Source organism: Erythrolamprus reginae, chromosome 8, assembly GCF_031021105.1.
Source record: "Erythrolamprus reginae isolate rEryReg1 chromosome 8, rEryReg1.hap1, whole genome shotgun sequence".
Lineage (NCBI taxonomy): Eukaryota > Metazoa > Chordata > Lepidosauria > Squamata > Dipsadidae > Erythrolamprus > Erythrolamprus reginae.
The window spans coordinates 29238699-29266292 of NC_091957.1; the positions used below are offsets into that span (position 1 = coordinate 29238699).

General features: G+C 47.3%; 1 protein-coding gene across 2 annotated transcripts in view; it reads right to left on the reverse strand.

The window, feature by feature from the left end:
* Positions 1 to 27594, reverse strand: part of COL4A6 (collagen type IV alpha 6 chain) — a 390567-nt gene that overhangs the window by 135883 nt on the left and 227090 nt on the right. For both annotated transcript variants that reach the window (XM_070759516.1, XM_070759518.1), the window contains exon 5: positions 19136 to 19180. In XM_070759516.1, the coding sequence (XP_070615617.1) occupies positions 19136 to 19180 (45 nt within the window). The remainder of the gene's footprint in view (positions 1 to 19135; positions 19181 to 27594) is intronic.

Here is a 27594-nt window from a genome sequence, read left to right on the forward strand (position 1 = left end):
GTTGCATTAGTGAGACACTTAATCAGTTCGGAGGTTCCGATTCAGTGGGTAGAATCCCACTGAAAAAATAACAACATCCCATTCTTATTCACTGTTCCTAACAAAGTTTTCCCCTGCCTGTCTGTACATGGACCAGAGAAACTGGCTGTCCTTTCATCTCTGCGAAGTTTTTCCCACCCTCTGAAACCAAAACAGCAGATGGCAGTAGAAATAGTTTTATGAGAGCAAGCTTACATTGCGACTTTGAATTCTGACTGTAAAACAAAATGAGGAAGGAAGTCTGTGTGTGTGTTTCAGCTGTATCTGCAGGGATCAGAGATTTTGATAGCATTTTTCCAAGTTAGTGTTTTGCCACCATGAAAAAACACAGAGCTCTTTGGGCTACCAGAATAGAATAGAATGGAGTAGAGTAGAGTAGACTTACAAAGTGGCACTCAAGGCAGCAAGATGCGCGTATCATGCCACCTAGATTGCATCAGGGGAATCAAGGTTGCTCTGTTTAGGGTGACCCGCTCCCTTCTTAACCAGGGGGGAGTTGGGGAGCCCTTGCAGAGTAATGCCGAGGACTTTAACACATTTTTCGCTGATAAAGTCGCTCGGATCCTGGCGGACCTCGACTGTTATCCCCGATTGGATAACAGAGTCGACTGGCAATGAGTCAGTCGAGGTGACTGGGGCCCGTACTTGTCCATCTGTCTGGGAAGAGTATGATCTGGTGACACCTGATGAAGTGGAATAGGCCATTGGAGCTGTGAGTTCCGCAACCTGTTTACTGGATCCGTGTCCCCCCTGGCTGGTCTCGGCCAGCAGGGAGGTGACACGGAGCTGGGTCCAGGAAATTGTCAACGCTTCTTTGGGGAGGGGGTCCTTTCTGGCTCCGTACAAGGAGGCACTTGTGCGCCCCCTCCTCAAGAAGCCTTCCCTGGACCCAGCCGTACTCAATAACTATCATCTAGTTTTCAACCTTCCCTTTATGGGGAAGGTTGTTGAGAAGGTGGTGGCGCTCCAGCGGTCCTTGGAAGAAGACAATTATCTAGGCCCTCAACACCTTGTGTATACAGTTGGTCTGTTACAGAAACTGAAAAGATTTATTGTGTTTGTAAGTACTGTAAGGTAGGTGTATGAGGCCAGTAAGCTTGCAGTGACTCCAAGTGCATTCTTTCTCCATTAAATGCCAACAAACGTATCCAAATATTTAGGGTTCTCTGACTGTTCTTTATCCTTCGAAATGTCATCATCATCATAAAACAAGTGAAGTACATTTCACCCAGACATCTTTTTCACGTAAGAAGCTTAAATGGTGGATTTGTCTGTTTAGGTAAGAAACTTAGTTTGAAAATTTAGAGGATGAATGTCATCAGCACAAATTATGTGTTTCATTGCAAAGGCCAGACCTGGAACTGAAATCATTTTATGCAATGACCATGGACTAACAAACTTGATTTTTTTAAGAAAAGATCTTTCTGATTAAAAACAAATAGTTTAAAATAATAAAATGGAAGCTGCTCAGTTTACCAAGTATAAATCATACTCACTATGGAAAATAGCATGAATTAAGCATTTCCAAATACAGTGATACCTCTATTTACGAACTTAATTCGTTCCATGACCAGGTTCTTAAGTAGAAAAGTTTTTAAGAAGAAGCAATTTTTCCCATAGGAATCAATGAAAAAGCAAATAATGTGTGCGATTTGGGGAAACCACAGGGAGGGTGGAGCCCCGGTTTCCTCCCAGGAGATTCCTAGAGAGGCCCCATGGAGGCTTCTCCCTGTTTTTTCTGGTTACAGATTCAGAAGGTTGGGTTTGTAAGTAGAAAGTGGTTCTTGAGAAGAGACAAAAAGATCTTGAACACCCAGTTCTTATCTAGAAAAGTTTGTAAGTAGAGGCGTTCTTAGGTAGAGGTACCACTGTATGCCCACCAATTTAAAATATAGTTGTATCACTTTTACAAACAATCCTGAAAGGAATTCCTTTGACTAGACAATTAATGTGCAACAATTCAAAAGCACTGCCAAAAATAATAATGATTGATGATGATGAAGGACAGACAGAAAAAGAAGGAAGGGAGGAAAGAAGGAAGGAAAAGGAAAGAAAACAGGGAGGTAGACAGGAGAGAGAGGGGGAAGGTAGGTAGAAGGGAGGGAGACAGGGAAGAAAGAAAGGAAGCAAGGAAGGAAGGAAAAGGAAAGAGGGCAGGGAGGTAGGCAGGAAGGAAGGGAGGTAGGAGAGAGGGAGGGAAGTTAGGAGGGAGGGAGGGAAGGAAGGAAGGAAGGAAGGAAGGAGGGAAGGAAGGAAAGAAAGAAGGAAGGAAAAGGAAAGAAGACAGGGAAGTAGGCAGGAAGGGAGGTAGGAGAGGGAGGGAAGGTAAATAAGAGGGAGGGAGGTGGGGAAGAAAGGAAGGAAGGAAATCTTGTAGCAACAAAATGCTCATTAATAAAAGAGAATATTTGTAGTTCAAGGTTTCTTCTGCGTTTGGTCACTGGAGAGGGGGAGAGAGAGCAAGCTCAGAGAACACCAAGAACCATTCATTAATGTCTTTAAAACTTTTATCATTGTTATTGTTCCCCCCTCGTAGAATGTGATCCTTGCTATGCAACCACAAGTTAGTCTGTCCCTTGAACTGAATAGACTTTGTGCAACCCGCCTGAAGAGTTAATCCTGTAAAGGAAAAAATGTAAATATATTGTAAATCTCTGTATTCATTCCTTGTTTGGGGCTTGGTAATATTTTATGTCAACAAATCATCTTGTAGTAAAACATAGGCACTGACCCACGACAACTCAAAGCTAACAGATACTGTCCTTTATATATTTATTTATGTATTTAGTTTTATAGCCAGAAGGCTGCAGATATCTCCTGGGAACCAGCTAATCTGGTAGAAATAAGTTTATAAAGGTAATCCAGCAGTCCCAAGCCTAAGCAGATAATCAGATAAGACTATACAGGATTTATGGATGAAATTCTTTTCCCTTTTCATATCCTTGTAAATATCCAGGAGTCACTTTCTCATACTCGAGTTTGAGGCTCATGTATCAGGGTATAAGATCAGTGATAGTCCCAAACTGATGGTACATCTCTCTTTGTTGTCTAGGGAGATTCTCAGTCATCAAGGTCATGGTTTAATTTAATTGAATGTATTACTTTTATAAGCTGCACAACTCCTGATGGACTCTTGTCCCAAAGGTGCTTTTTCAAAAGGCAACGACTTTATTTTACCTTGAAAACATTTCGTTTTTCATTCAACTTTTTTTTAATGTTGTAAATTGCCTAGAATCACCTATATATGTGGAAGGAAGGAAGGAAGGAAGGAAGGAAGGAAGGAAGGAAGGAAGGAAGGAAGGAAGGAAGGAAGTTGATGACCTGCAAGGTCCCTTTCAACTCTAATAAATAAATAAATAAATAAATAAACTTCACTTACAGAAAAGAATAGAGTGGTATAGAATTAATTGTAAGGTGTTTCTATATCAGCTTGGCTTTGTATAGTTAGTTGGAATCTATTGTTCTTAGTGGATAAAAAGGAAGGAAGGAAGGTAGGAAGAATAGAATAGAATAGAATAGAACAGAATTCTTTATTGGCCAAGTGTGATTTGACACACAAGGAATTTGTGCAGATGCTCTCAGTGTACATAAAAGAAAATATACATTTGTCAAGAATCATGAGGTACAACACTTAATGATTGTCACAAGGAAGGAAGGAAGGAAGGAAGGAAGGAAAAAGAAGGAAGGGAGGTATGCAGGAAGGAAGGGAGGTAGAATAGAGGGAGGAAAGGTAGATAGAAGGAGAGAGGGAGAGAGGGAGGGAGGAAGGAAGGAAAAGGGAGGAGGAGGGAAGGAAGGAAGGATTTGCTAAATAACTAAATACAAATGCTAGTTCACTACTGCTTACAAAGGATGCAAAATAGCCCAGGTTTTTTTTCACGAAGACTTATAAGTTCATATGAGGTCCCAAAGGAGGACATCTGCTCAACTTCTCACAGTCATTCCTCAATTGATCTGTATATGACCTTTAACATATCTGATCTGCAAGAACAGCTTTGTGTCTGGAACATTTTCCTAGTTTTCTAATGGGAAGGTGTTTTTTTTAATACGCACTGACGGTCTGAAATGAAGTGATACAACGCATGCTGCTTGGAAGGGAGCATCAAAGTAAACTTAATATCACATCGAAAAAGAGAAGTGTTTTCTTTCAGGCTCCATGTTGTCAAACAAAATCAAGATCCTCTTCAAATGCAAGACTCATTCAGTTGAGGTTTCCTGTTTCACACAGAGGGTTAAGCAGATGTATCAACCACTATCTCCTACTTTTATTTCCTTATCACTGACCACCACTGAACAGGAAGCTCCTAGTTAGCTACAAAGAAGCCTCCAGGAATTTCACTACGGATAGACATAAGCCAGTAGTGCTGTGTCTTCAACTACAGATTGCCATAATTTAACTGAGCCTAAGAAGATAATTTGCACTAATCCTACATCAACTTTCCAAGGCTGTCATGGGCTACAATCCTCATTATCCTATCTGCAGGCTAGAGAGCCAAAGAGACTACCTTGGACTAAATATGCACTGCTTGATTCTATGGTTTCTACTCCTAACCCCAAAACCTTTAACCTTAGACTATCTACAATTGACCTCTCCCCCTTTCTAAGAGGTCTGTAAGGGGCGTGCACTGTGCCTACCGTCCCTGTCCTATTGTCTTCTTTTGTTACTTTTTATCATTACTTATCTAATGGTTTATTTTTACAAATTATCACCCTATAATTGTTTGACAAAATAAATAAATTAAATAAATAAATAAATAAATAAATATCACACACAAAACACAGGGAACAGAAAGAGCAAGAAAGAAGATCCGACAGGTTATGCCCTAATTCACTACTGTATAAGAGAGAAAGAAGTACAGTCTTTCAAGACTCCGCTGTTAATAGATTTTATCTAAAAATAATAATAATAATAGAAGAATAATTAGAATATCTAAAAATAGAAATCCAATGATCTGGGCTATCTTAGCGAGTTTGACAAATACATTAGTTTGGCAATTCAATGGCCACTAGACCAGGAGTCTGCAAACTTGGCAAATTTAAGACTTGTGGACTTTAACTTTATTATATGCTTGTGGACTTCAACATTATTATATGCTGTTTTATTATTGTTGTTAGCCGCCCCAAGTCTCAATCAATCAATCAATCAATCAAATCAATCAAATAGATAGATAGATAGATAGATAGATAGATAGATAGATAGATAGATAGATAGATAGATAGATAAAGAAAGAAAGAAAGAAACAAACAAACAAACAAACAAACAAACAAACTCTCAGAATTCTGGAAGTTGAAGTCCACAAATCTTAATGTTGCCAAGGCTGGAGACCCCTGCACTAAACTAAGAATAGAATAGAATAGAATAGAATTCTTTATTAGCGAAATGTGATTGGAGACACAAGAAATTTGTCTTTGGTGCAGATGCGCTCAGAAGAAAAGATACATTTGTCAAGAATCATGAGGTATAACAAATAAGCAATCAGGAAACAATCAATATTAATAGAAATATTAAGGATACAAGCAACAAGTTAAAGTTATAAGGTCATAAGTGGTAGGATATGGGTGATAGGAACAACGAGAAAACTAATAGTAATAGTAATGCAGTCTTAGTAAATAGTTTGACAGTGTTGAGGGGATTATTTTTTTAGCAGAATGATGGCATTTGGGGAAAAATGTTCTTGTGTCTAGTTGTCTTGGTGTGCAGTCCTCTAAAGCAACGTTTTGAGGGTAGGAGTGAAAACAATTTATGTCCAGGATGCGAGGGATTTCTAAATATTTCCACCACCCTCTTTTTAACAATAATGGCCAACAATCATGAGAATTGCAGACAAGTATCTAAAGTTCTAGCACAACGGTAGTAGGAGAAAAAGTATCGTATTTTCTTTCTAAAATTATCACCAGTTTATATATTTCCCTGATGTGACTTCTTGGTGTGATTTCCCCCCCCCCAAAAAAAACTATAAGCCACCCAGGGTTTTAATGTATTCTCTTAAGGAAAGTATTTTAATCCCTTATGACAGCTCACTTTTTTTCAGGCGAAGACCTGATTTGGCCTTTGAGTGGTGTGTTGAATTCCCTCCAAGATGTTGTGGAGCCAGAACTAAATTTAATTTACATTTGGTTAACATAATATTAGGTGGTGAGGACTTAGATGGAGGCGGCCCAAGAAATCCCAGGGCTGCCAGCTAGAATGGGGATGAGAGACCACCTCCAGCCCTTACTGTCCCCCACTTCTACATTGCAACTAAATAATCTGCACTGAGGGGTTCATGACTTCAACAGGAATCAAGAATGAGTAAAGGAAGACTTGATGGTGGTTTCTTGAAATGAATGAAACACAGTGTCAAGGTTCCAAATAACATCCAAGAAATAAATCAGAGTCCAAATCTTCGACTTTTTCCTTGTTCCGATTTATTAACAAAGCTATGTTGGTTACGAACTGTAGTCATCCTGATACTAACTTGCCCTACAGTTCTCCACCTCACACCCACAAGTTCATCACATGGACTACTCCAGTTGCCTCAATATCCACGATTCCCCGGTGTACTTCTGGCTGGTGCTAAACAAAGAATGACCTTGAATCTTCTGGAAAGAATTTGTTGTGGCTAATATCTTTTCCCCTCATGCAACCACCCGTCCTCAATTCCCACAGTACTATTCTACTTGTGGCAGACCAAAGTCTCTAATTCAAAACAATGGCTTGGGCCTGACACACAGTTGTTGAAATGCACCATTATAGCTGACACCAGCCAGTGCATAGAACAACTGAAAGAAGCAGTGCAAAGATCAGAAGATGGGGAGCGATCTGGCCCACAGAAATGCCAAGAGTTGGATATGACAGGACGGATAATATCATAATCAGCTGTTGAAATGAATTCCTCTATCTTCAAGAACTTTGAATTTTTGTCAAATATTGAATAACAAGAGTTAGAAGGGATCTTGGAGAAGTCCAGTAGTCCAACCCACTACTCAAAAAAAGGAAAGGCCCTATACCAGTGATGGTGAATCTGTTCCAAGTTGGGAAACAGGCCGTTTCTGGCCTCTGGAGGGCCTCTGAGGGGGAAGCCATTTTTGCCCTCCCCAGGCTCCTATGAAGGCTCTGATTCTTGGGGAGAGCAAAAAAACAGGCCTTCCAGTTCAACTGGAAGTTGGCAAATGGGTCATTTTCTGCCTCTACAAGGCCTCCGGGGAGTGGGGAAGGCTGTTTTTGCCCTCCCGAGGTTCCTAGAAAAGCCCTGAAGCCTAGGGAGAGTGAAAAAACGAGCATGCCATTGTGTGCTGGGAGCGGGGAGGAGGGTTGCCACAAGCACAACTTCTGGAGCTAAGATCTTCCACTGGTTAATTGTTCCCCGTCAGGAAATTTCTCCTTAATTCCAGGCTGCCTCTCTCTTTGATTAGTTTCTAATCATTGTTTCTTGTCTTGCCTTACAAAAGGTTGCTAATTTCTGGAAGGAATTTCTTGGCCATACCAAGAAATTTGTAAAACTTCTTTGTGAACCAAGGTTTAAGATGATGGACAGTTCAGAATCTGAATAGAAAAGTATGAAACCAAAACCCTAAGTATGCTGAACTAAACGTAAGCTCTTTCCCCAGTGAAGAAAGCTTATTTCTAAGTCAAGCCAAACAGGAGAGGCTCAGTACTTAAGGAAGAGAGAAATCAGCCGAATCGGAAGGCACAAATTTGTGTATTAGGAACATTAAAAGGGGCCTCTTGAGTCCTCGCCAAATCCTTCTTTCCAAACAGCCTGTGGTTTTGTTTAGTTTGCTTTTGAACCATACACACACACACACACACACACACACACGAGTTGATAGAAGCCAGTCCATATGCTATCGCTCCCTGAAATGTTTCCATTCGACCAGCCTTATGTGTTCAGCTGAAAAACTATGACTGATGCCTCTTAACTTCCAAACTTCCCAACCTCCTTCCATGGGAAAAGCATCTACATCAGGATCGGGGGAGGAAAAAGTGGGAATGTGCCAGGCAGGTGGGGAGGGAAGGTTCCTTAAGGCCCTATTTCTGGGACACCTGCCACAAATGCAGGGAGAGATGGCCGATACAGACAACATTTTCCCAACAGCTGTAGCAACATGATAAATTAAGTCCATCTGGGAGCAGTTTCTGTGGCAGGACCTACGGCGACCTCTTCCCCTCCTACCCCGTCATGTACAGCCAGACTGAACCTGCAGGGCTCTTTCTAACACGCCCACATCCCCACTGCGATCCTACATTCACTGCTTGGGGGTGTCTCATCTGCTATCATTCCTGGAGCATCTTTACTCCAGGTGACTCTCAATTGACAATAATTCATTCAATGACAGTTTGAAGTTACAATGGCACTGAGCAAAACATCCATTTTTCACACTTAGGAGCCGTGCAACATCCCCAGCAGTATTATGTTCCTACCGGTACGCTTGGCGCCATCGTACCGGTCATGAAAATGGAGCTGCGCATGAAGCTCTGGGTGTCTGGTGTGTGTGCATGCACACCAATGGGAGATTTGGCTTCTGTGCATGAGCAGGAAGCCAAATCTCCCTTGAGGATGCTCTCGCACGTGCATTTTCACCAATTTTCAGCTTTTTTTGCTTTTGTGCAGACAAAAACCGCTGAAAATCGGCAAAATCTCACAAGTGCGTGTGCCCTTGCACAGAATATGGCTTAATGTGATCAAAATTCAGATGCTTGGTAACTGGCAGGTATTTATGACAGTTGCATTTATTTATATACATTTTTATTTCTCTGTTCTAAGCAGTCATACCAGTCCTCTTCTTACTGACCTTGAAAGGCTGGGAGGCTGAGTCAATCATGAAGTGCTGGCAGTCAGCAGAAGGAGCCTGCAATACTGCACACTAACCATTGCGCCACCACAGGTTACCAACTTAATACTGGAAAGGTCATAAAATGGGGCAAAAATCACTTAACAAATGTCTCACTTATCAATAGAAATTTTGAGGAAATTGAAGATCACCTTTACCCAGTAATGGGCAGCCAAACTTTTTACTGCCACACTGTGGGTGTGGCTTATTTTGTGGGTGTGACTTGTGAGGAGTGGCTTGCCAGCCATGTGACTAGGTGGGAGTGACCTGAACGATTATCATTGTTCAAGTGAACTGTTAACTGTTCACTCCACTTACAACCTCACCAGTGTCTCTCTCTGGGGTGACAATTTGCTTTGTGTTTCCCGCGCACACCTTCCTGGGTCAGCCCCCGTCTCAGGCTGGGTAATTAGGCGAATGGGTGCCGATCAGCTGTTGAGAAAAGAGGGGGGAGGAAATAGGCTCCTTGCAACTACTGCCGGTGCTGGTTTCCCTGCTGCTTTCCGAGGAAGATGAGCCAGAGGATGGGCAGATAGGGAAGCCAGAATGTGCTTTGAAAGACCCGTTGTACCTACCTGAACGGTCTTCTCGATGCACTGGAAGGAGAGTCCAACATGGGTATTTAACCAATCCGATTGGTAGAGACTGAGTAAAAATTTACATAATAAAAGTTACCGCCCCCTTGCGGTCCCCCCATGAGCTCAGTTTTAAAAACGAAAGGCACTTAAGAGGATAACCAACTTTTATTGACCAATGCAATAACTCAGGAACCAACCCAACCTCCGGTGTCCCTGAACTTCAACTACCGGGTGGGTTTGGACTCTCCTTCCAGTGCATCGAGAAGACCGTTCAGGTAGGTACAACGGGTCTTCTCCACTGCATCTGGAAGGAGAGTCCAACATGGGATATACCAAAGATCTTTAAAGCCCATGGGAGGGAGAAGGTCTAACTAGGGACTTAGGAGAAACACAAACTCTTTGAAGAACCCTCCTGCCAAAGGCCGCTTCCGCTGAAGCAAAGGAGTCCAACTTATAATGTCTAATAAATGTTGTAGGGGCTGCCCAGGTTGCAGCTCGACAAATGTCCTCTATCGATGCTTGAGTAGACCAAGCCGCCGAAGTCGCCGCACTCCTGGTTGAGTGAGCCGTCAATCCTTCTGGAACTGTGTGTCCTCCAGCCTTGTAGGCCTCCGAGATACAGTCCTTAATCCACCGACTAATGGATTTTGCCGATAATCCAAGTCCCTTCCTATATTCAGAAAATGAAATAAAAAGATTCTCAGACTTACGAAATTCCTCTGTCCTTCTAATGTAAATCTTTAGAGCCCTCCGGACATCCACCTTATGCCACAGTAGCTCTGATGGATGACTCCCGTGAGAGCAGAAATCTGGGAGAATAAGTTCCTGTTTCCTATGAAACACTGTATTTACCTTTGGTACAAAGGTGGGGTCCAAACGAAGAACTACCCTATCCGGATAAAAGACACAGAGGTCAGGTCTCACGGATAACGCTGATAACTCCGACACCCTGCGTGCAGATGTAACAGCTACAAGAAAGGCTGTCTTGATGGAAAGTAGCCTAATTGGTATAGACCTCAATGGTTCAAAGGGAGGTTTAGTTAAAGCCTTAAGTACCCACGTGAGGTCCCAGGATGGAAATCTCCTGACAGGCGGAGAATGTTTATTCGTGGCCCCTTTAATAAAATCTCTGATCCAGGGATGCTGAGCCAAGGAACGAGACTCTGGAGTTCGAATCATGGTGGCTAAGGCTGCCACCTGTCGCCTCAAAGTATTAGGAGCTAAGCCACGTTCCACCCCGGCTTGCAGAAACTCTAAAACAGTTATTACAGAAGCTTCCCTAGGATCCTGTAAATCCTTGTCGCAAAATTTACAAAACGCAGCCCAGGTCGCCTGATAAATTCGTGAAGTCGATGGGCGCCTAGCAGCCTGCATGGTATCTATAACCTTCTCTGGTAAGTCCAACTGCTTTAATTTATGCCTTTCAAGTGCCAACCTGTCAAGTGTAGCCACTGAGGATCTGGGTGTTTCAGATTCCCCTGGCTCAACGAGATGATCCGATCTGGAATCCTCCACGGGGGTGACACTGAAAGTTCCACCAAGTCCGCGAACCACGGGCGACGTGGCCAGTATGGCGCTAGTAAGATCACTTCCGCCTCCTCGTGAAGGATCTTTTCCACCACCCTCGGGATGAGATTCACGGGGGGAAATGCGTACAGGAGACCTGGAGGCCAAGGTGACAGTAGGGCGTTGGTCCCCTCTGCTCCTGGATCCGGAAACCGTGTGAAAAACCTCGGGAGCTGAGTGTTCTGGCCGCTGGCAAATAGGTCCACTAGGGGGACCCCAAACCTCTGGGTCAACTGGTAGAACAGGTCTGGATCGAGTCGCCACTCTGACGGATCCAGGGTAGCCCTGCTGAGCCAATCCGCTGTGGAGTTGCTGATCCCTGCGATATGTTCCGCGGTCAGTGACGCCAAATGGGTCTCGGCCCAGGTGAAGAGCCTCATAGTTTCCTCCATAAGACGTTGAGACCTCGTGCCCCCCTGATGATTCAGGTGGGCCCTGGTTGCTACATTGTCTGTTAAGATAAGTATGTGTTTGCCTTCTACTAGGGGGGCAAAGGCCAACAGGGCTAGGAACACTGCTCTTAGTTCTAAGAAATTGATATTGACCGAAGCCAATTCCTCTATTGTCCATTGTCCTTGGGCCATATGACGTCCCAGGTGGGCACCCCACCCGTATAAACTGGCGTCTGTGGTCAGAATGAGACGGTCCTGGGTACGAAAGGGGGAACCCTCCTGAATTGTTGCGGTGAGACACCACTTCAATGACTCTTTGACCTTCCTTGGTAGGAAGATAATCCTTTGCGAGTGACTGACCCTGGCTCTCTGGGCTGGCAAAAGAAACCACTGAAGGCCTCTTATATGGTGTCTGGCCCAGGGAACTATACCTATGGCTGACACCAACGTACCTAGCACCTTTGACAATAGCGCCATCGGGGCCCGTCTGAGGCGGATCAAGCCGGCAACCAGGCGATGAATGTTCTCCTGCCTCTCGGGAGAGAGGGTTACCTTGCCTGATATGGTGTCGATGATGGAACCCAGATGTTGTAGTCTGGTTGTTCGAGACAGCTGACTTTTCTCCACGTTTATAGTGAAGCCATGCGCTTCTAAGGTCCGAATTGTTCTGGCTAAGTCCTCTCTGGCCTGCCTGGGAGACCTGGACAAAATAATTATGTCGTCCAGGTAGGCCATCAGTCTGATAGAATGAGACCGAAGACTGGCCGTCAGGGCGTCCAGCAACTTGGTAAAAGTCCGTGGGGCCGAGGAGAGGCCGAAGGGCATTGCCCTGTACTGGTAATGTACGCCTTCTGAGCAGAACCTGAGGAACTCCCGGTGTGTCGGGTGTACAGGCACGTGGAGGTAGGCCTCCTTTAAATCTATTGAAGTCAACAGGTCCCTGGACCGTACCGAGGGAAGAATAGTCTGTAAGGAGTGCATATGGAACCTCCTGTACTTGATGTAGATGTTGAGTTGTTTCAAATTCAGTATCATTCGGTATCCTCCTGAAGTCTTGGGTACCAGGAAGATCCTGGAGTAAAATCCCCTGCCAACTTCCTGCTGAGGTACCTGTTCGATGGCTTGTATTTCCAGTAAATGGGCAATCTCCTTGCGGATCTGCTGCCTCTTGTGTAGGTCCCGAAGCCTCGGGCAACTTACAAAGCGATGAGGAGGGGGCCCCATGAATTCCAGACGAAGTCCTTCCGATACGGTGGCTAAAACCCACTTGTCCGAGGAAGTGAGCAGCCAGGAGGGGCTGAAGTGCTGCAGCTTCCCTCCTAGAGGTAGGGGCCCGGAGGAGTCATTTGGAACGACGATATCCCCTCTGGTTGCCTCCACGAAAGGGCCGCCTGGACTGCTGGAAGCCTCTGGGGCGATCCTGATAAGATCCGCGATCATTCCTGAATGATTGCTGGGAGTACTGATTCTGGTGAAAACCTCTCTGCGCCTGTCCTTGTCCGGTAGAAGCATCCCAACGTGGGTTCTGCCGTCTGGTGTAGGGAGTAAAGCGACGGTCCTGGCGTCTATTGGACTTAAGGAGGACCTTCCTCTTGTCCTTGTCCTCAATGAGGACTTTATCCAGAATGTCACCGAAGAGCATCGATCCCTGCAGTGGAGCTGAGGCCAGGCGCCATTTTGATTTCAAGTCCGCTGGCCAATTTCTCAGCCACAAAAGCCGGCGCGACGACAGCGTAGTGGCCATGCCCCTACTGGCAAACTTAGCTGCGTGTAGGGTGGCGTCGGCGGAAAACTCAGCTGCGGCCTGTAGTTTGCTGATATCCTGGCGAAGTCTGGCTTCCTCCGGGCCAAGGCGTGACTGCAGTTCCTGGAGCCACATGATGGAGGCCCTGTTGAAGAAGGAGGCCGCAGCAGCCGCTCTGAAACCCCAGCCCGCCATTTGGTGGGTCTTGCGTAAGAGGGTTTCCGCCTTTCTGTCCTCTGGTTTCAAGCTCTCCCCTGTCTCTGACGGTACAAGGGCACTGGACACCAGCGTGACTACTGGCTGGTCAATGGGGGGAAACTCCAAAAGTTTTTCCACCTCATCGTCGAATGTGTAGAACTTGCGCTCCAAATTCGAAGGGCCCTGAGCCGCTGCGGGGTGTTGCCAGGGCTTTTTGACTCCCTCAACGAAGATATGCGATGCCGGGATGTGGTCCGACTCGGGTTGGGGTTCTCTCAAAAGGGAAGCAGATGTCTTGCCGGTCTCTGCTTCTGGTGTCTTAGCCGCTCCCTGCAGGTCCATTACCTGCTTTGCCTTAAAAAGCAGAGTCCGAAACAGCGTGGGCTTAAACAGTCCGGCCACTGGCTGCTGTTCTGGGGTGTTCTCATCCTCTGAGAACTCATACTCTTTATCACTGTCCTCGCCAAAGTCCGGATCCTCTGAGAGAGACCCCAAACCCGAGGGGGGCGGTACTGGCCAAAGGCTTCTTGCCTGAGTCTGAGGTCAGTTCACTTGCTGGCCTGTCCCGGCATTTACTCCTTGAGCATAGACATTTGCAAACATCTCCTGTAATTCTGGAGCCATGTGCTGCCACGAACCAGTTTGGGGGCGCAGCCCCGCCGCTGTGGGTGTAAATGTGGCAGAAGGTGCCTGGGTGCCCCTCCTTGGGAGCCCGGAAGGTTCAGGTCTAGTCCAGGACAAGGCTGGAGACGGGGCCTGTGGCAATGACATGAACTGTCCCTCTGGGGACCAGTCACCCTCCTGTAGGGGTCCCAGGTGTCCAAAGGCTGACTGAGGGGTCCCAGGTTCAGGTGTGGTTGGCTGCCTCTGAGTCAGAGGTACTGGAGAAGGGGAGGGGTGCAAGGCTGCCTCCAATTTCTTCTCTAGCGCCTTTATGCGCTTTTCTGCCTCTTTTAATGAGGCCACCGAAGCAGGGGACTGGGAGGGCTTTGACCTCTCCTTATCCTTCCCCTTAGCCTTCTCCTTGCTCACTACTGGGGAGCTGGCCTTCTCGGTATTGGGCTTATCCTCCATTGTACTCACAGCTCCGGTGTTATAATAGGAGTATCACGAGAAAATTGCCTCTCAACAGCTTCGTCACGAAGGAAAAAATGGCTGCCGATGCAGGCCTCGCCCTTGCGGTTGCGCATTAGAGCCGTAGCCCAATTCGCGCCTCTCAGCTGCCGGAAGCCCTTCCGGATGGCGCTCCTGCGCTCCGTGGGGGGGTGAAGTCAAAATGGCGCTGCCCAGCGTTTTCGCGGGTCTTTTGCGCTCACCCCCCCTTTCGCCGCTTCTTCGGGCTTTCCCAGCCCGGTCTCTGCCCTCCAGGGCTCGCCCAGTCCAGCCGCGGCGATCCCAGCGCTGGCGGCGGCGGCGGCGGCGGCAGCGGAAGTCTCTGCGGCATTCCTCGCCGCTTCACAGCTGATTCGGGCTCCGGCGCTGCCTGCGAACCTCTCCGAGGGTCGCCGTTCTCCCCGAGCCTCCCAGTGGGGGGGGCGGACCCCCCCACCTTCGGCTCGCAGCCCTTGTTTGACCGCTGAGGCCAGGGACTCCGGGCTGAGGTGCTCCTCTTGGGGGCAGTTCCCTCGGGGGGAAGCAGCCCCTAAGGAGATCGTTGGGGGTGTTGTCCGCGGAGGACAGAGACCCCTGCCTCCAACGTTGATCAGATCTGTAAGGAGACAAAAGAAAAAAGATTAAACTGGTAATAACACCTTAAATTTTATTCAGCAAAACTCAGTATGTCTCTACTCTGGGACTGAGTTTTTAAAACTGAGCTCATGGGGGGACCGCAAGGGGGCGGTAACTTTTATTATGTAAATTTTTACTCAGTCTCTACCAATCGGATTGGTTAAATACCCATGTTGGACTCTCCTTCCAGATGCAGTGGAGAAGCCTCCAATTCTATGCTCAACCTGATTGAATTAAACTAAATTAAATCTGCATGTTCAATTTGTTTCTTTGCTGAGCTTTATATTGCTGGCTTTAGTGGTTGTTTATTAGTTCTATTGTTAGTACTGACAAAGAGAAAGGAAGGAAGGAAGGAAGGGAGAGAGAAAGAAAGAAAGAAAGAAAGAAAGAAAGAAAGAAAGAAAGAAAGAAAAAGAAAGAGTATAACCTGAAATCTTTCAATTTTATATTTTCTGCTCTGGTTAGGAATGATTATTTTAAAAAAACACCACTAAATTGCGGACAGTGGGAGGGGGCAGAAAATGATTCCTAATTTCCACTGCCTGTCTCACTAATTAAGGTCACATGTTGCATACAGTAAAATAAAATGAATCTAAGTGTCTTTATGCATAATTACAGTGCTGAGGCATGACATAAATACTTTGTGGAACAAAAATAAGAGAAAAAATGAGGACAGACTGATGGAACGTTTTTGTTGATTTATGGATGTTGGTGCTTACTTTTAGGAATTTGTCTTCCATTTTCTCTTTAAATTTTTTTTAACGTTGGTTCATTAGCAACCCATCCAGGGAACGTTATATACTGGTAGTGTCAGCTTAGAAATAGCTGTAGCATTTAGGTTTATATACTGCTTCATAGTGGTTTACAGCCCTCTCTAAGTGGTTTACAGAGAGTCAGCATACAGTATTGCCCCCAACAATCTGGGTCCTGATTTTACCAACCTTGGAAGGATGGAAGGCTGAGTCAGCCTTGAGCCCACTGAGATTCGATCTGCCAAACTGCTTTATTTGTCAGCAGAAGTAGGTTGCGGTACTGCTGATACCCAGTTGTACATCTCCAGTTGTACAATGATACCCAGTTGTACATCTCCACCCCATGTCCAGTCAACGAAGCAGTGGAAGTGATGTGTCGGTGCCTGGAGGCTGTTGGGGCCTGGACTCAAACTCAACCCAGACAAGACGGAGTGGCTGTGGGTTTTGCCTCCCAAGGACAATTCTATCTGTCCGTCCATTACCCTGGGGGGGCAATTATTGACCCCCTCAGAGAGGGTCCGCAACTTGGGCGTCCTCCTCGATCCACAGCTCACATTAGAAAAACACCTTTCAGCTGTGGCGAGGGGGGCGTTTGCCCAGGTTCGCCTGGTGCGCCAGTTGCGGCCCTATTTGGACCGGGAGTCATTGCTCACAGTCACTCATGCCCTCATCACCTCGAGGCTCGACTACTGTAATGCTCTCTACATGGGGCTACCTTTGAAAAGTGTTCGGAAACTTCAGATCGTGCAGAATGCAGCTGCGAGAGCAATTATGGGCTTCTCCAAGTATGCCCATATCACTCCAACACTCCGCAGTCTGCATTGGCTGCCGATCAGTTTCCGGTCACAATTCAAAGTGTTGGTTATGACCTATAAAGCCCTTCATGGCACCGGACCAGAATATCTTCGGGACCGCCTCCTGCTGCACGAATCCCAGCGACCGGTTAGGTCCCACAGAGTTGGCCTTCTCCGGGTCCCGTCGACTAAACAATGTCGTCTGGCGGGACCCAGGGGAAGAGCCTTCTCTGTGGGGGCCCCGACCCTCTGGAACCAGCTCCCCCCTGAGATTAGGATTGCCCCCACCCTCCCTGCCTTTCGTAAACTCCTTAAGACCCACCTTTGCCGTCAGGCATGGGGGAACTAAAACACCTCCCCCTTGCCCATGTTGTTTTGTTGATTGATTGACTGTGTGCCTGTTTTTTATATATACTGTTTTTTATGAGATTATTAATTTCAATTGGAACTGGATGGGTGGGCATTGGATTTGGTATTGTGTACTGTACTGTTTTTTATTATTGTTGTGAGCCGCCCCGAGTTTGCGGAGAGGGGCGGCATATAAATCCAATAAACCTAACCTAACCTAACCTAACTCTAACCACTGTGCCACCAAGGTACAAATGCATCAACGAACAGATGAAATTCACAATTTTCTCCAACTCTCTTACTCCCTCCAACAAATGGGAAAAGACTGGCTGGGAAGGGCATATACCAAGTGACCAGATGTCCCATCTGTCCTTCCCTTGGAGATGTTTCTACTGGACTGACAAATCTTTCAAATCCCTTCGTAGTTTGCCATTCAATTTGATGGGTCATTAACTCGCCTGTCATCTCCTATTGACATCAACGTATTTTCTAAATTCCTGTTTTAGATTCTACTCAACCCAGGGGTAGGCAAAGTTGGATCTTTTATGACTTGTGGACTTCAACTCCCAGAATTCCTGAGCCAATCATGCTGGCTTAGGAATTCTAAGAGTTGAAGTCCACATCTCATAGAAGAGCCAACTTTGCCTACCCCTACCCTAACCTAATCCCTCACCGTGCTGCTGGTTGTCCACTTCTTTTTTCACACTTTTCCTAGCATGACAGTGTTTTTAAGAGACCTAGGTCTTCACATAATCCCTCCAAAGTGGGATCATTTGAGCCTGCTCATTTATGCTTCAAGTGAGAACTCTGGGTTGCTTTGATCCATGGTTTGTTTTCCCAACTGACCATGACATTGTTAGGAGTCTTTGCCAACTCTCAAGGTAAAAAGTGTTCTACTCTAACCTACTCAGATCAGAACAAAGTGAGAATCCATGTGTAGAGACTTCAAATCAAACCCTTTTATATTTAAAACAGGATTTATATAAGTAAAGCCAGGTGTTTCAGTCCATGGTGGCAGCTTTCCTAGTTAAATTGGCTAAAAGATAAGGAATGGGCTGCAGCCGAGAATCAAAGCTCAGTGAGATAATGTCCTTCAATCACACACTCACAGATCTCCAGGTTTTCCTGAGACTGCTGCATCTCTGCTCGATGGATTTAAAAGCATAATAGCAGTTTGCCAGCAAAGCATTTCTGGAACCCCAAATCTAGGACCTCCACCATTACAAACATTGGAACTCCATGCCCCTTTACTCAGAAACCCTCACTTATATACTGTCTGGGTATGGTCAACTGTTTCCTAGAGATGTACTGTAGACTTTCTTTCATAGACTCATCTTCTGGAACTTTTCCCATAAAGATGTTCCTGCCTGCTGACCTTCTGACCTGGGCATCTAATAGGGGCTCCTGATCTCCAATGTCTCCCTCCTCCTCTGATTCAGACATTACCATCATTAGGGTTTCTACAGTCTCTGGAAGTTCCAATTCTCCCTCACTCTCACTCGCTGACTCAGTTGTCAAGAACCCTGGCCTAGGGTACCAAGACGGACCTGGTTCATCCTCTTCTGTAACTAACTGAGCTGGTCATGGACCACTCACAACAAAAAGTGGCAATGCTCTTCTTCTAATATTCTTTCTTCAAAGTCCAACTCTTGCTCCCATGACGCACCAAATGGAGAATAAATGGCTTGCATGATTCTGATCTTTCTAGTTATAGGAACATCTAGGGATTTGAATATCTTTTTCAAATTCTTCCAAGTGTTGGTCTTTTTTGTTGTTGTTGTTTAAGATAAAGCAACAAGTCGAGCATTTGCAAGTATGTGTATGCCTAACCAATTCCTTCTTGACCACAAAAGAAGAAATAAAGATACTAATATTGATGTGGCTGTGTTTGCTGCAGCTCCAACCACCTGCTATTTTGTGACTATTTGGAGTCCACTGTCTCTTGGAGTTTCTATGTTCATTCTATGGTCCAGGTCTAGCTGCATTATTGACTGGGTAATGGTCCCTGCCCTACTTCCACCAGTAGCAAAAACTACCCTCTTAGAGACTACTCAACAATGACCTCAGTCAAGGACCACAAAAACAAGCATTTGAATTCAAACCCAGAATCATACTTAATGTTGTTGGCCAAAAGCCATACTAAGAGATACACTTAAGTCCCAGGGAATCCAGAAAAACTTACCGGAACACCATAAATTCCAGGAAATCCAGGAACACCCACTGGGCCCTAAAAAAATAAAAAGGATTACAGTTAAGTGTCGGTCTGTTATTTACAGCTCTTAGTCCAGCCCATAAGGCTTCCTCGCCTGGAACAACAGACATAAAATCAAGGATGGACTTGCTATAGACAATCTTTTCTGCCTTTATTTTAGTTGCATTTTGGTTCTCAATCATGGCTAACTCTTTATGCAGATGCTTTCTGAGAAGCTCTGGATGGTGGATGGGATACAGATATGTCAAATGGAGTGGTAAGAGAAAGTCTATGTACTTTAACAATTCAGAATCCAGCAGTGGTGTAAAGTATAGTAAGTTCAATGCTTCAGCTAAGTCCTATTGACAATAGGACAGTCTCTTGCCTCATGAATCCCAGAGACCAGTCAGGTCTCACAGAGTTGGCCTTCTCCAGGTCTCCTCAGCTAAGCAATGCTGGCTGGCGGGGCCTAGAGGAAGAGCCTTCTCTGTGGCAGCCCCAGCCATTTGGAATCAAGTCCCTCTAGAGATTCATACCACCCCCATTCTCCTGGACTGTCATAATGCTTTAAAAACTCATCTCTGCCAGCAAGCTTGGGGCTGTTGAGCACTGGTATTCTGCTCCTCAATTAATTACTGGATTACGGTAATTAATTAATTGAGTTGGAAGACCCGTTGTACCTACCTGAACGGTCTTCTCGATGCACTGGAAGGAGAGTCCAACATGGGTAATGTACCAATCCTATTGGTAGAGACTGAGTTATAATTAGCATAATAATAGCTACCGCCCCCTTACTGCTCCCATGAGCCCCAGTTTTAAAAACGAAAAACCAATGTAAGAGGATAACCAACTTTTATTAATACAACTGAACTTCAACTCCCCATCTCCGACGTCTTTGAACTGTAACTAGTCGGGTGGGTTTGGACTCTCCTTCCAGTGCATCGAGAAGACCGTTCAGGTAGGTACAACGGGTCTTCTCCACTGCATCTGGAAGGAGAGTCCAACATGGGATATACCAAAGATTTACTGCCCATGGGAGGGAGAAGGTCTTGACTGGGACGTTGGAGATGCACACACTTTCTGTAGCACCCGTCTACCAAATGCTGCCTCAGCAGATGCAAATGAGTCCAACTTGTAGTGCTTAATAAATGTCGTAGGTGCTGCCCAAGTGGCAGCTCTGCAAATGTCTTCTATCGAGGCCTGTGTCGTCCAGGCTGCCGATGTGGCCGCACTTCTGGTTGAATGAGCTGTTAAGCCCGTCGGGGGGTCGTGTCCTCCCGCTCTGTAGGCTTCCAGAATGCAGTCCTTTAGCCAACGACTTATCGATTTAGAAGATAGTCCAAGTCCCATTCGGTGTTGAGAAAAAGAAATAAACAAATTCTCCGACTTCCTGAATGGTTCAGTCCTCCTGATATAAATCTTTAGAGCACGTCTTACGTCGACTTTATGCCATCGTAACTCTGATGGATGGTCTCCATGCGTGCAGAAATCAGGCAATATAAGTTCCTGCTTCCTGTGGAACAAGGTGTTCACCTTGGGAATGAACGACGGATCTAAGCGGAGTACCACTCTATCTGGATAAAAGATACATAAATCTGGTCTCACAGATAGGGCTGAGATCTCTGACACTCTGCGTGCGGAAGTGACCGCTACTAAGAAGGCTGTTTTCAAGGACAGGAGCCTGAGTGGAATTGATTGCAAAGGCTCAAAAGGTGGTTTTGTCAAGGCCTTAAGTACTATCGATAGATCCCATGAGGGGAACCTCCGTACCGGTGGTGTATGTGAATTTGAGGCTCCACGTATAAAGTCTCTTACCCACGAGTGATGGGCTAGCGAGCGAGCCTCCGGTATCTGAATCATGGTGGAGAGTGCTGCCACCTGTCTCCTTAACGTGTTAGGAGCCAGTCCCCGGTCTATTCCTGCTTGCAGGAATTCCAGCACCGTGATCACCGACGCCTCCCTGGGGTTCTTGCCCTCCTTGCTACAAAATGTGCAAAAGGCAGCCCACGTGGCCTGGTATATCCTGGAAGTCGAAGGACGTCGAGCATCCTGAATCGTATCGATGACCTTCTCCGGCAGATCTTGATGCTTTAACCGGTGCCTTTCAAGTGCCAGACGGTTAGTTGTAGCCACTGGGGATCCGGGTGTTGTAGGTTCCCCTGGCTGAGGGTGATGATGTGGTCCGGCATCCTCCAAGGTGGAGATACTGACAGAGCCATCAGGTCGGCGAACCACGGCCGGCGTGGCCAGTGTGGTGCCACCATCAGAACCTCTGCCTTTTCCTGAAGAATTTTCTCTATGACTCTTGGTATCAGGTTTACTGGAGGGAATGCGTACATCAGTCCTGTCGGCCAAGCTGACCATAAGGCATTGACCCCCTCCGTCCCCGGTTCCGGAAAACGTGAGTAGAACCTTCGTGTCTGTGCATTCCGGTGGGTGGCGAACAGGTCGACCGATGGAGTCCCAAACCTGTGCGATATCTGTTGAAAGAGCGCTGGGTCCAGCCTCCACTCTGATGGGTCCAATGTAGTCCTGCTGAGCCAATCTGCCTGGGTGTTGTTGGTCCCGGCAATGTGCTCCGCGGATAAGGACGCCAGGTGAAGTTCGGCCCAATCGAAGAGATTTGTCGTTTCTTCCATGAGGCAATGCGATCTTGTGCCCCCTTGGTGGTTCAAGTGGGCTCTGGTCGCCACATTGTCTGTAAGCACTAGAATGTGCTTGTCCCGGACAATAGAATGGAAAGTCTGAAGAGCTAGAAAGACCGCTCTGAGTTCGAGGAAGTTGATGTTTATAGGTGTCAATTCCTCTGCTGACCACGTGCCTTGTGCCATGTGGGGACCGATGTGAGCTCCCCAACCATAAAGGCTGGTGTCTGTAGTTAGGATTATCTTGTCCTGCATTTGAAAGGAAGAGCCCTTGAGTATTGCGGGTGATGTCCACCATCTCAGGGAAACCCTGACGTTGTGTGGTATTTGGATTCGCTGATGCGAGTGGCTCACCTTGGCCCTTTGTGCCGGCAGTAAGAACCATTGTAGGGCCCGGATGTGGTGCCTGGCCCAGGGCACAATCCCTATAGCCGAAACCAGGGTTCCCAACACTTTTGACAACAGTGACAAGGGGACCTGTCTGTGATGGTTGAGCTCGGCTATCAAACGTTGTATATTCTCTATTCTCTCCGGGGAGAGTGAGACGGAGCCCGACAAGGTGTCTATGATCGCTCCCAGGTGTAACAGTCTGGTTCTGGGGATCAATTGGCTCTTTTCCATATTGATAGTGAAGCCATGAGCTTCTAATGTCCGTATAGTTTGGCTTAAGTCCTGTCTCGCCTGCACTGGTGACCTGGACAGTATGATGATGTTGTCCAGATACGCCATCAGTCTGATGGATTGAGAGCGCAGGTGTGCCGTCAGGGCGTCCAGGAGTTTGGTAAAAGTCTGTGGAGCTGACGAAAGGCTGAATGGCATGGCCTTGTATTGGTAATGTGTTCCCTCTGAACAAAAGCGGAGGTATCTCCGGTGAGATGGATGTATGGGAACGTGTAGATATGCCTCTTTCAGATCGATGGACGTTAACAGATCCTGTGATCTGATTGAGGTTAAGATAGTTTGAAGCAAGTGCATGTGGAATCGCCTGTATTTTATGAAGATGTTGAGTTGCTTCAGGTTGAGAATCAACCTGCAACCTCCGGAAGACTTGGGGACAATGAAAATCCTGGAGTAAAATCCTTTTCCCTCCTCCTGTGGCGGTACCGGTTCTATGGCTTGGATTTCCAGCAAATGAGCAATTTCGTTCTGTAATTGCAGCTTGTTTTGTGGTGTTCGAACTTTTGGGCAGTGTATAAACCGGTTGGGGGGTTGGCCTACGAACTCCAGGCGTACACCTCCCGACACTGTAGCTTGGTATGCCAAGAGGCGCTGAAGTGCTGGAGCTTCCCGCCAATTGGCAAATGGTTGGCAGAGTCACTTAGAACGGCGGAAGCCTCTCTGGGTGTTCCTCCGAAAGGGCCGCCTCGAGCTCTGGTAGCCCCTGGGTAGGTCTTGGAAGGATCCCCGGTCGCTTCTGAAGGTTTGGTTTGAAAACTGACCTTGCGCGTACGACCTTTGGCCCTGACCCGCCCATGTGGAGTTATCCCAGCGGGGCGTTTGGCGCCTCGTATATGGCGCTGACCTCCGGTCCTGCCGTCTGCCCATTCTGGGGAGGACCTTCCTCTTGTCCTTGTCCTCAATGAGGACTTTGTCCAATATATCCCCAAAGAGCATAGAGCCTTGAAATGGAGCTGATGCCAGTCTCCACTTGGACTTCAGATCAGCTGGCCAGTGTCGAAGCCACAGGAGTCGGCGCGCTGCAAGCGTGGTAGCCATGCCTCGGCTGGAAAACTTAGCCGCATGCAATGTGGCATCTGTGGAAAATTCCACGGCAGCTCGTAGCTTAGCCAGGTCCTGACGCAGTCTTCCATCCTCCGGCCCCAGGCGAGATTGCATCTCCTGTATCCACCGGAGAGAAGCTCTATTGATGAAGGATGCAGCCGCCGCTGCCCTAAATCCCCAGCTCGCCATCTGGTGTGCCTTTTTTAAGAGTATCTCCACCTTCCAGTCCTCTGGCTTCAGGCTCTCCCCTGTTTCGGAGGGCACCAGGGCGCTGGAGACCAGGGTCACGACCGGCTGGTCTATGGGTGGAAACTCGAGGAGTTTCTCCACCTCCTCATCGAACGTGTAGAAACGACGTTCCAGGTTGGATGGACCTTGAGCCGCTGCTGGGTATTGCCAAGGGCGCTTGGCTCCCTGCAGAAAAATATTTGATGCTGGAAAATGTTCTGACTCGGGCTGAGGTTCCTGGAACAAGGCATCTGGGGTCTTGTCTGCCTTTTCTGCTGTCTTAGTTGTACCTGGTAGGTTCATCACCTGTTTAGCCTTAAATAACAGAGTCCTGAACAGTGTTGGCTTAAACAGGCCTACCGGTTGTGGTTGTTCGGGAGTTGTTTCGTCCTCAGAGAGGTCATACTCCCTATCGCTGTCCTCTCCCATGAGTGGCTCCTCTGATAAGGACCCCAAGCCCGACGGGGGCGGTGCTGACCAGATCTGTCCTGTTGTTGCTTGCGAAGGTTGCTGGCCATATTTATTGGCCCCAACCGCCATGCCTTGAGAATAAACATTCGCAATAAGATCCTGCAAGTCGGGTGGCATATCCTGCCAAGTGCTTGCCTGTGCCCTTAATCCCGCCGCTGTGGGGGTGAACGTGGCAGCTGGGCCCAGGGAACTTCTTCTAGCATAGCTAGCTGACTCAGGTCTGTTCCATGAAGGGCCTGGAGAGGATATGATGCGTGGCAACGCAGGTGATTGCCTGTCAGGTGACCATTCCTCCTCAGGAAAGCCAAAGGCCGGCAGAGTGGTGGCTGGGTCAGGTGTTGCTTGCCTCTGGCCCAGTGGCACTGTGGAGGGGGAGGCCTGTAGAGCCGCCTTCAGTCTTTTTTCCAAGGCCTTAATCCGTTTTTCGCCCTCCTTCATAGATGAGGCTGAGGCTGGGGACTGTGAAGTCTTAGACTTCTCCTTGGCCTTCCCTTTAGGCTTTTCCTTGGCCACATTGGGGGAGGCAGCCCTCTCAAGTCCCGCTTGTTCCTCCATAGTACTCACAGTTCGTGTAACTGAGGAACCGTTGGCGTTTTGGCCTTGTATGCCTCGTTGCTCAGCAAATTTTTGGCTTTGGTTCAGGAAAAAATGGCCACCGTCCTCTATTAGCCAATTGCGCCTGCGCACTGAGGCTGCAGCCTCTTCGCGCCTATCAGCTGCAGGAAGGATTTCCTGTTGGCGCCTTTGGGTTGCGCAAGTAGCAACCAACATGGCGGCCCCCATGCCTTTCGCGGCTTTTTTCCCTTTCGGGTGGTGGGGGGGAGCGCTGCGGCTTCCAGCCCCCCACTGCGGCTTGTGGCAGCTCCCGCTGCTTCTCCGGCGGCGTGCTCGCGGCCCCACTGGCCTCGCCGGGATTTCTGGCAGTCCCAGCGTCTTTCTCTCGCCCAGCGGCTTCCCAGCTGGCGCCGGCGCCGGCGGCTCCGTTCCTTGCCTGGAGCCCAGCGATAGCGCCTTCAAGCTTCCCAGTGGAGGGGGCGGACCCCTCCACCTTCAGCTCACAGCCCTGGTCTGGCCACGGAGGTCAGGGACCCCAGGCTGGGTGCTCCTCTACGGGGTGTTCCCACGGAGGGAATACAAAACCCCTGAGGAGGATCGTTGGGGGTGCTGCCCGCGGAGGGCAGAGACCCCTTTCTTCTGTTCATCCTTCTTCTGTGAGCCTTCAATCTGCAAGACAAAGAACAGTATTAAACAGGTCAAAAACAACAACTTATTTATATTTACAATTTATTTACAACTTATTCATATATATATAACTCCTAAGAGCAAACTCAGTATGTCTCTACTCTTGGACTGAGTTTTAAAAACTGGGGCTCATGGGAGCAGTAAGGGGGCGGTAGCTATTATTATGCTAATTATAACTCAGTCTCTACCAATAGGATTGGTACATTACCCATGTTGGACTCTCCTTCCAGATGCAGTGGAGAAGGGACCTTGCAGGTCATCTAGTCCAACCCCCTGCTGGTGCAGGAGACCCTACATCACGCTAGTCCAATAGCAGCCCAGTCTTTTCTTGAAGGTCACTAGTGTTGGAGCGTTCACCACCTCTGCGGGCAAGCCGTTCCACTGGAGTGGAATGGTGCAATGGAATGAATGTGGGTGACTGTTTTTAATAATTAGATTAGTTTTAGATTAATTTTAACCTTGGGTTTCTTACATGTCCTTTTTTTGTATTGTGCCCGTTGTGTGAGCTGCCCTGAGTCTACGAGAAGGGCGGCATAGAAATCCAAATAATGAATAAATAATAAATAAAACAAATAAAGAGATTCTGGGGTCCTCCCTCCTCCCCTCGTGACCCTCTGACCGGCTCTGCCAGAGCTGGGAGAGTGCACACACATGGGGAGACCTTCTCAAGCGAGCGCCAAAGCTCAGGAAAGGCTCAGGTGGGGCAGGCAGCGGCTTGCTTAAGAAGGGTCTCCCCACATGTGCGTACGCTCCCATCTCAGCCACAGCCGGCCCAGGGTCAAGACATCTGGAGATCAGGAAGAGGAGCCGGAGGGAAGGTGGGTCCTCAACCCCTTTTCCTGCCTGCTCCCTAGGCACAACATCTCACTGCATTTAGGAGCTCATTTGAGGAGGATCTCCCCCCATGTGCCCACACTCCCGGGATGGTGGCCCAAAGGGAGGGGAGAGACACACACACACACAAACGCACAGGGGGGAGAGAGAGACATAGACACACACATATACAATCATACATAGAGAGGAGCAGGGGCGGATTGCTATCCTTGCCACTATAGTGTGCTACATGTGTAGTTTCTGTTCTCTTTTTCTCACATGTGTGTCCAGTGATGGGCTTCTACGGGTACGGTCAGGTATGCAGAACCGGTAGGAAAAAAATTGATTTTTTTTCTTTTTTTTCCCTTCTGGGCTCTGGGTATGTTTTTCCTATCATAGTAAATGAAGTTGTATAATTTTAGAAGAGCTGTGCATGCGTGTGTGTACATACACATAAAGTTTATATTGTAGATAATGTATATTTTTGTGTGCTTGTGTGTAATATGTACATACACATATGGCATATGGACATAGAATTGAAGAGGATATTTTGGATGTTCAGTCATAGTAAATAGAGAGGGAAATTGTCTCTCTTTGAGGCGAGGAGAGGCCAGGTACCCTAACCCTAATCCTTGATGTGAGTGACGTGAAGTTGGCCACCTTTGAGTCAATCACATGACCTTTAAGCCAATCCCTGGTCACATGATCGCCAAGCCACTCCCGCCTGGACACATGTCCAGCAAGCCACACCCACAAAATAAGCCACGCCCATGGTGTGGTAGTAAAAAAATTTGCAGCCCTTCACTGCGTGCGTCCCAGTGTGTTTTTGTTTCTGTGCATGAGCAGATGCCCATGCAAGAGAGATTTCAGTGATTTTTTTGCTTCTGCGCGTGCGCAGAAGCAAAATCTTGCTGAAACCTCAAGCACATGTGTGTCCCCTTGCTTCTGCACATGAGCACAAAGCAAAAATATGCTGGGATGCACACACAAGAGAACAGAAGTTGTGCATGCAGCACAACATTCACTACCAATGCACCATCCTCTACCGTACCGGTAGCAGCCCACTACTGGAGAGGAGGAGAAAGAGGAGAAGAGAGAGAGAGACACAGAGAGAGAGACAGAGACAGAGAGAATAGTTTTGTGGCTGGGTAGACGTGGCTGGGGGGGGGTTCATATGACTGGATGGGAGTGAGTTGACATTAAGTTGGTCACACACCCAGGTTTTGTGGCTCCTGGTATGCGTTTTTTTCCTGTGGGAAATGGGTCCAAGTGGCTCTTTCAGTGTTTAAGGTTTCCGACCCCTGAGTTAAACAAACATACAGAACAGTC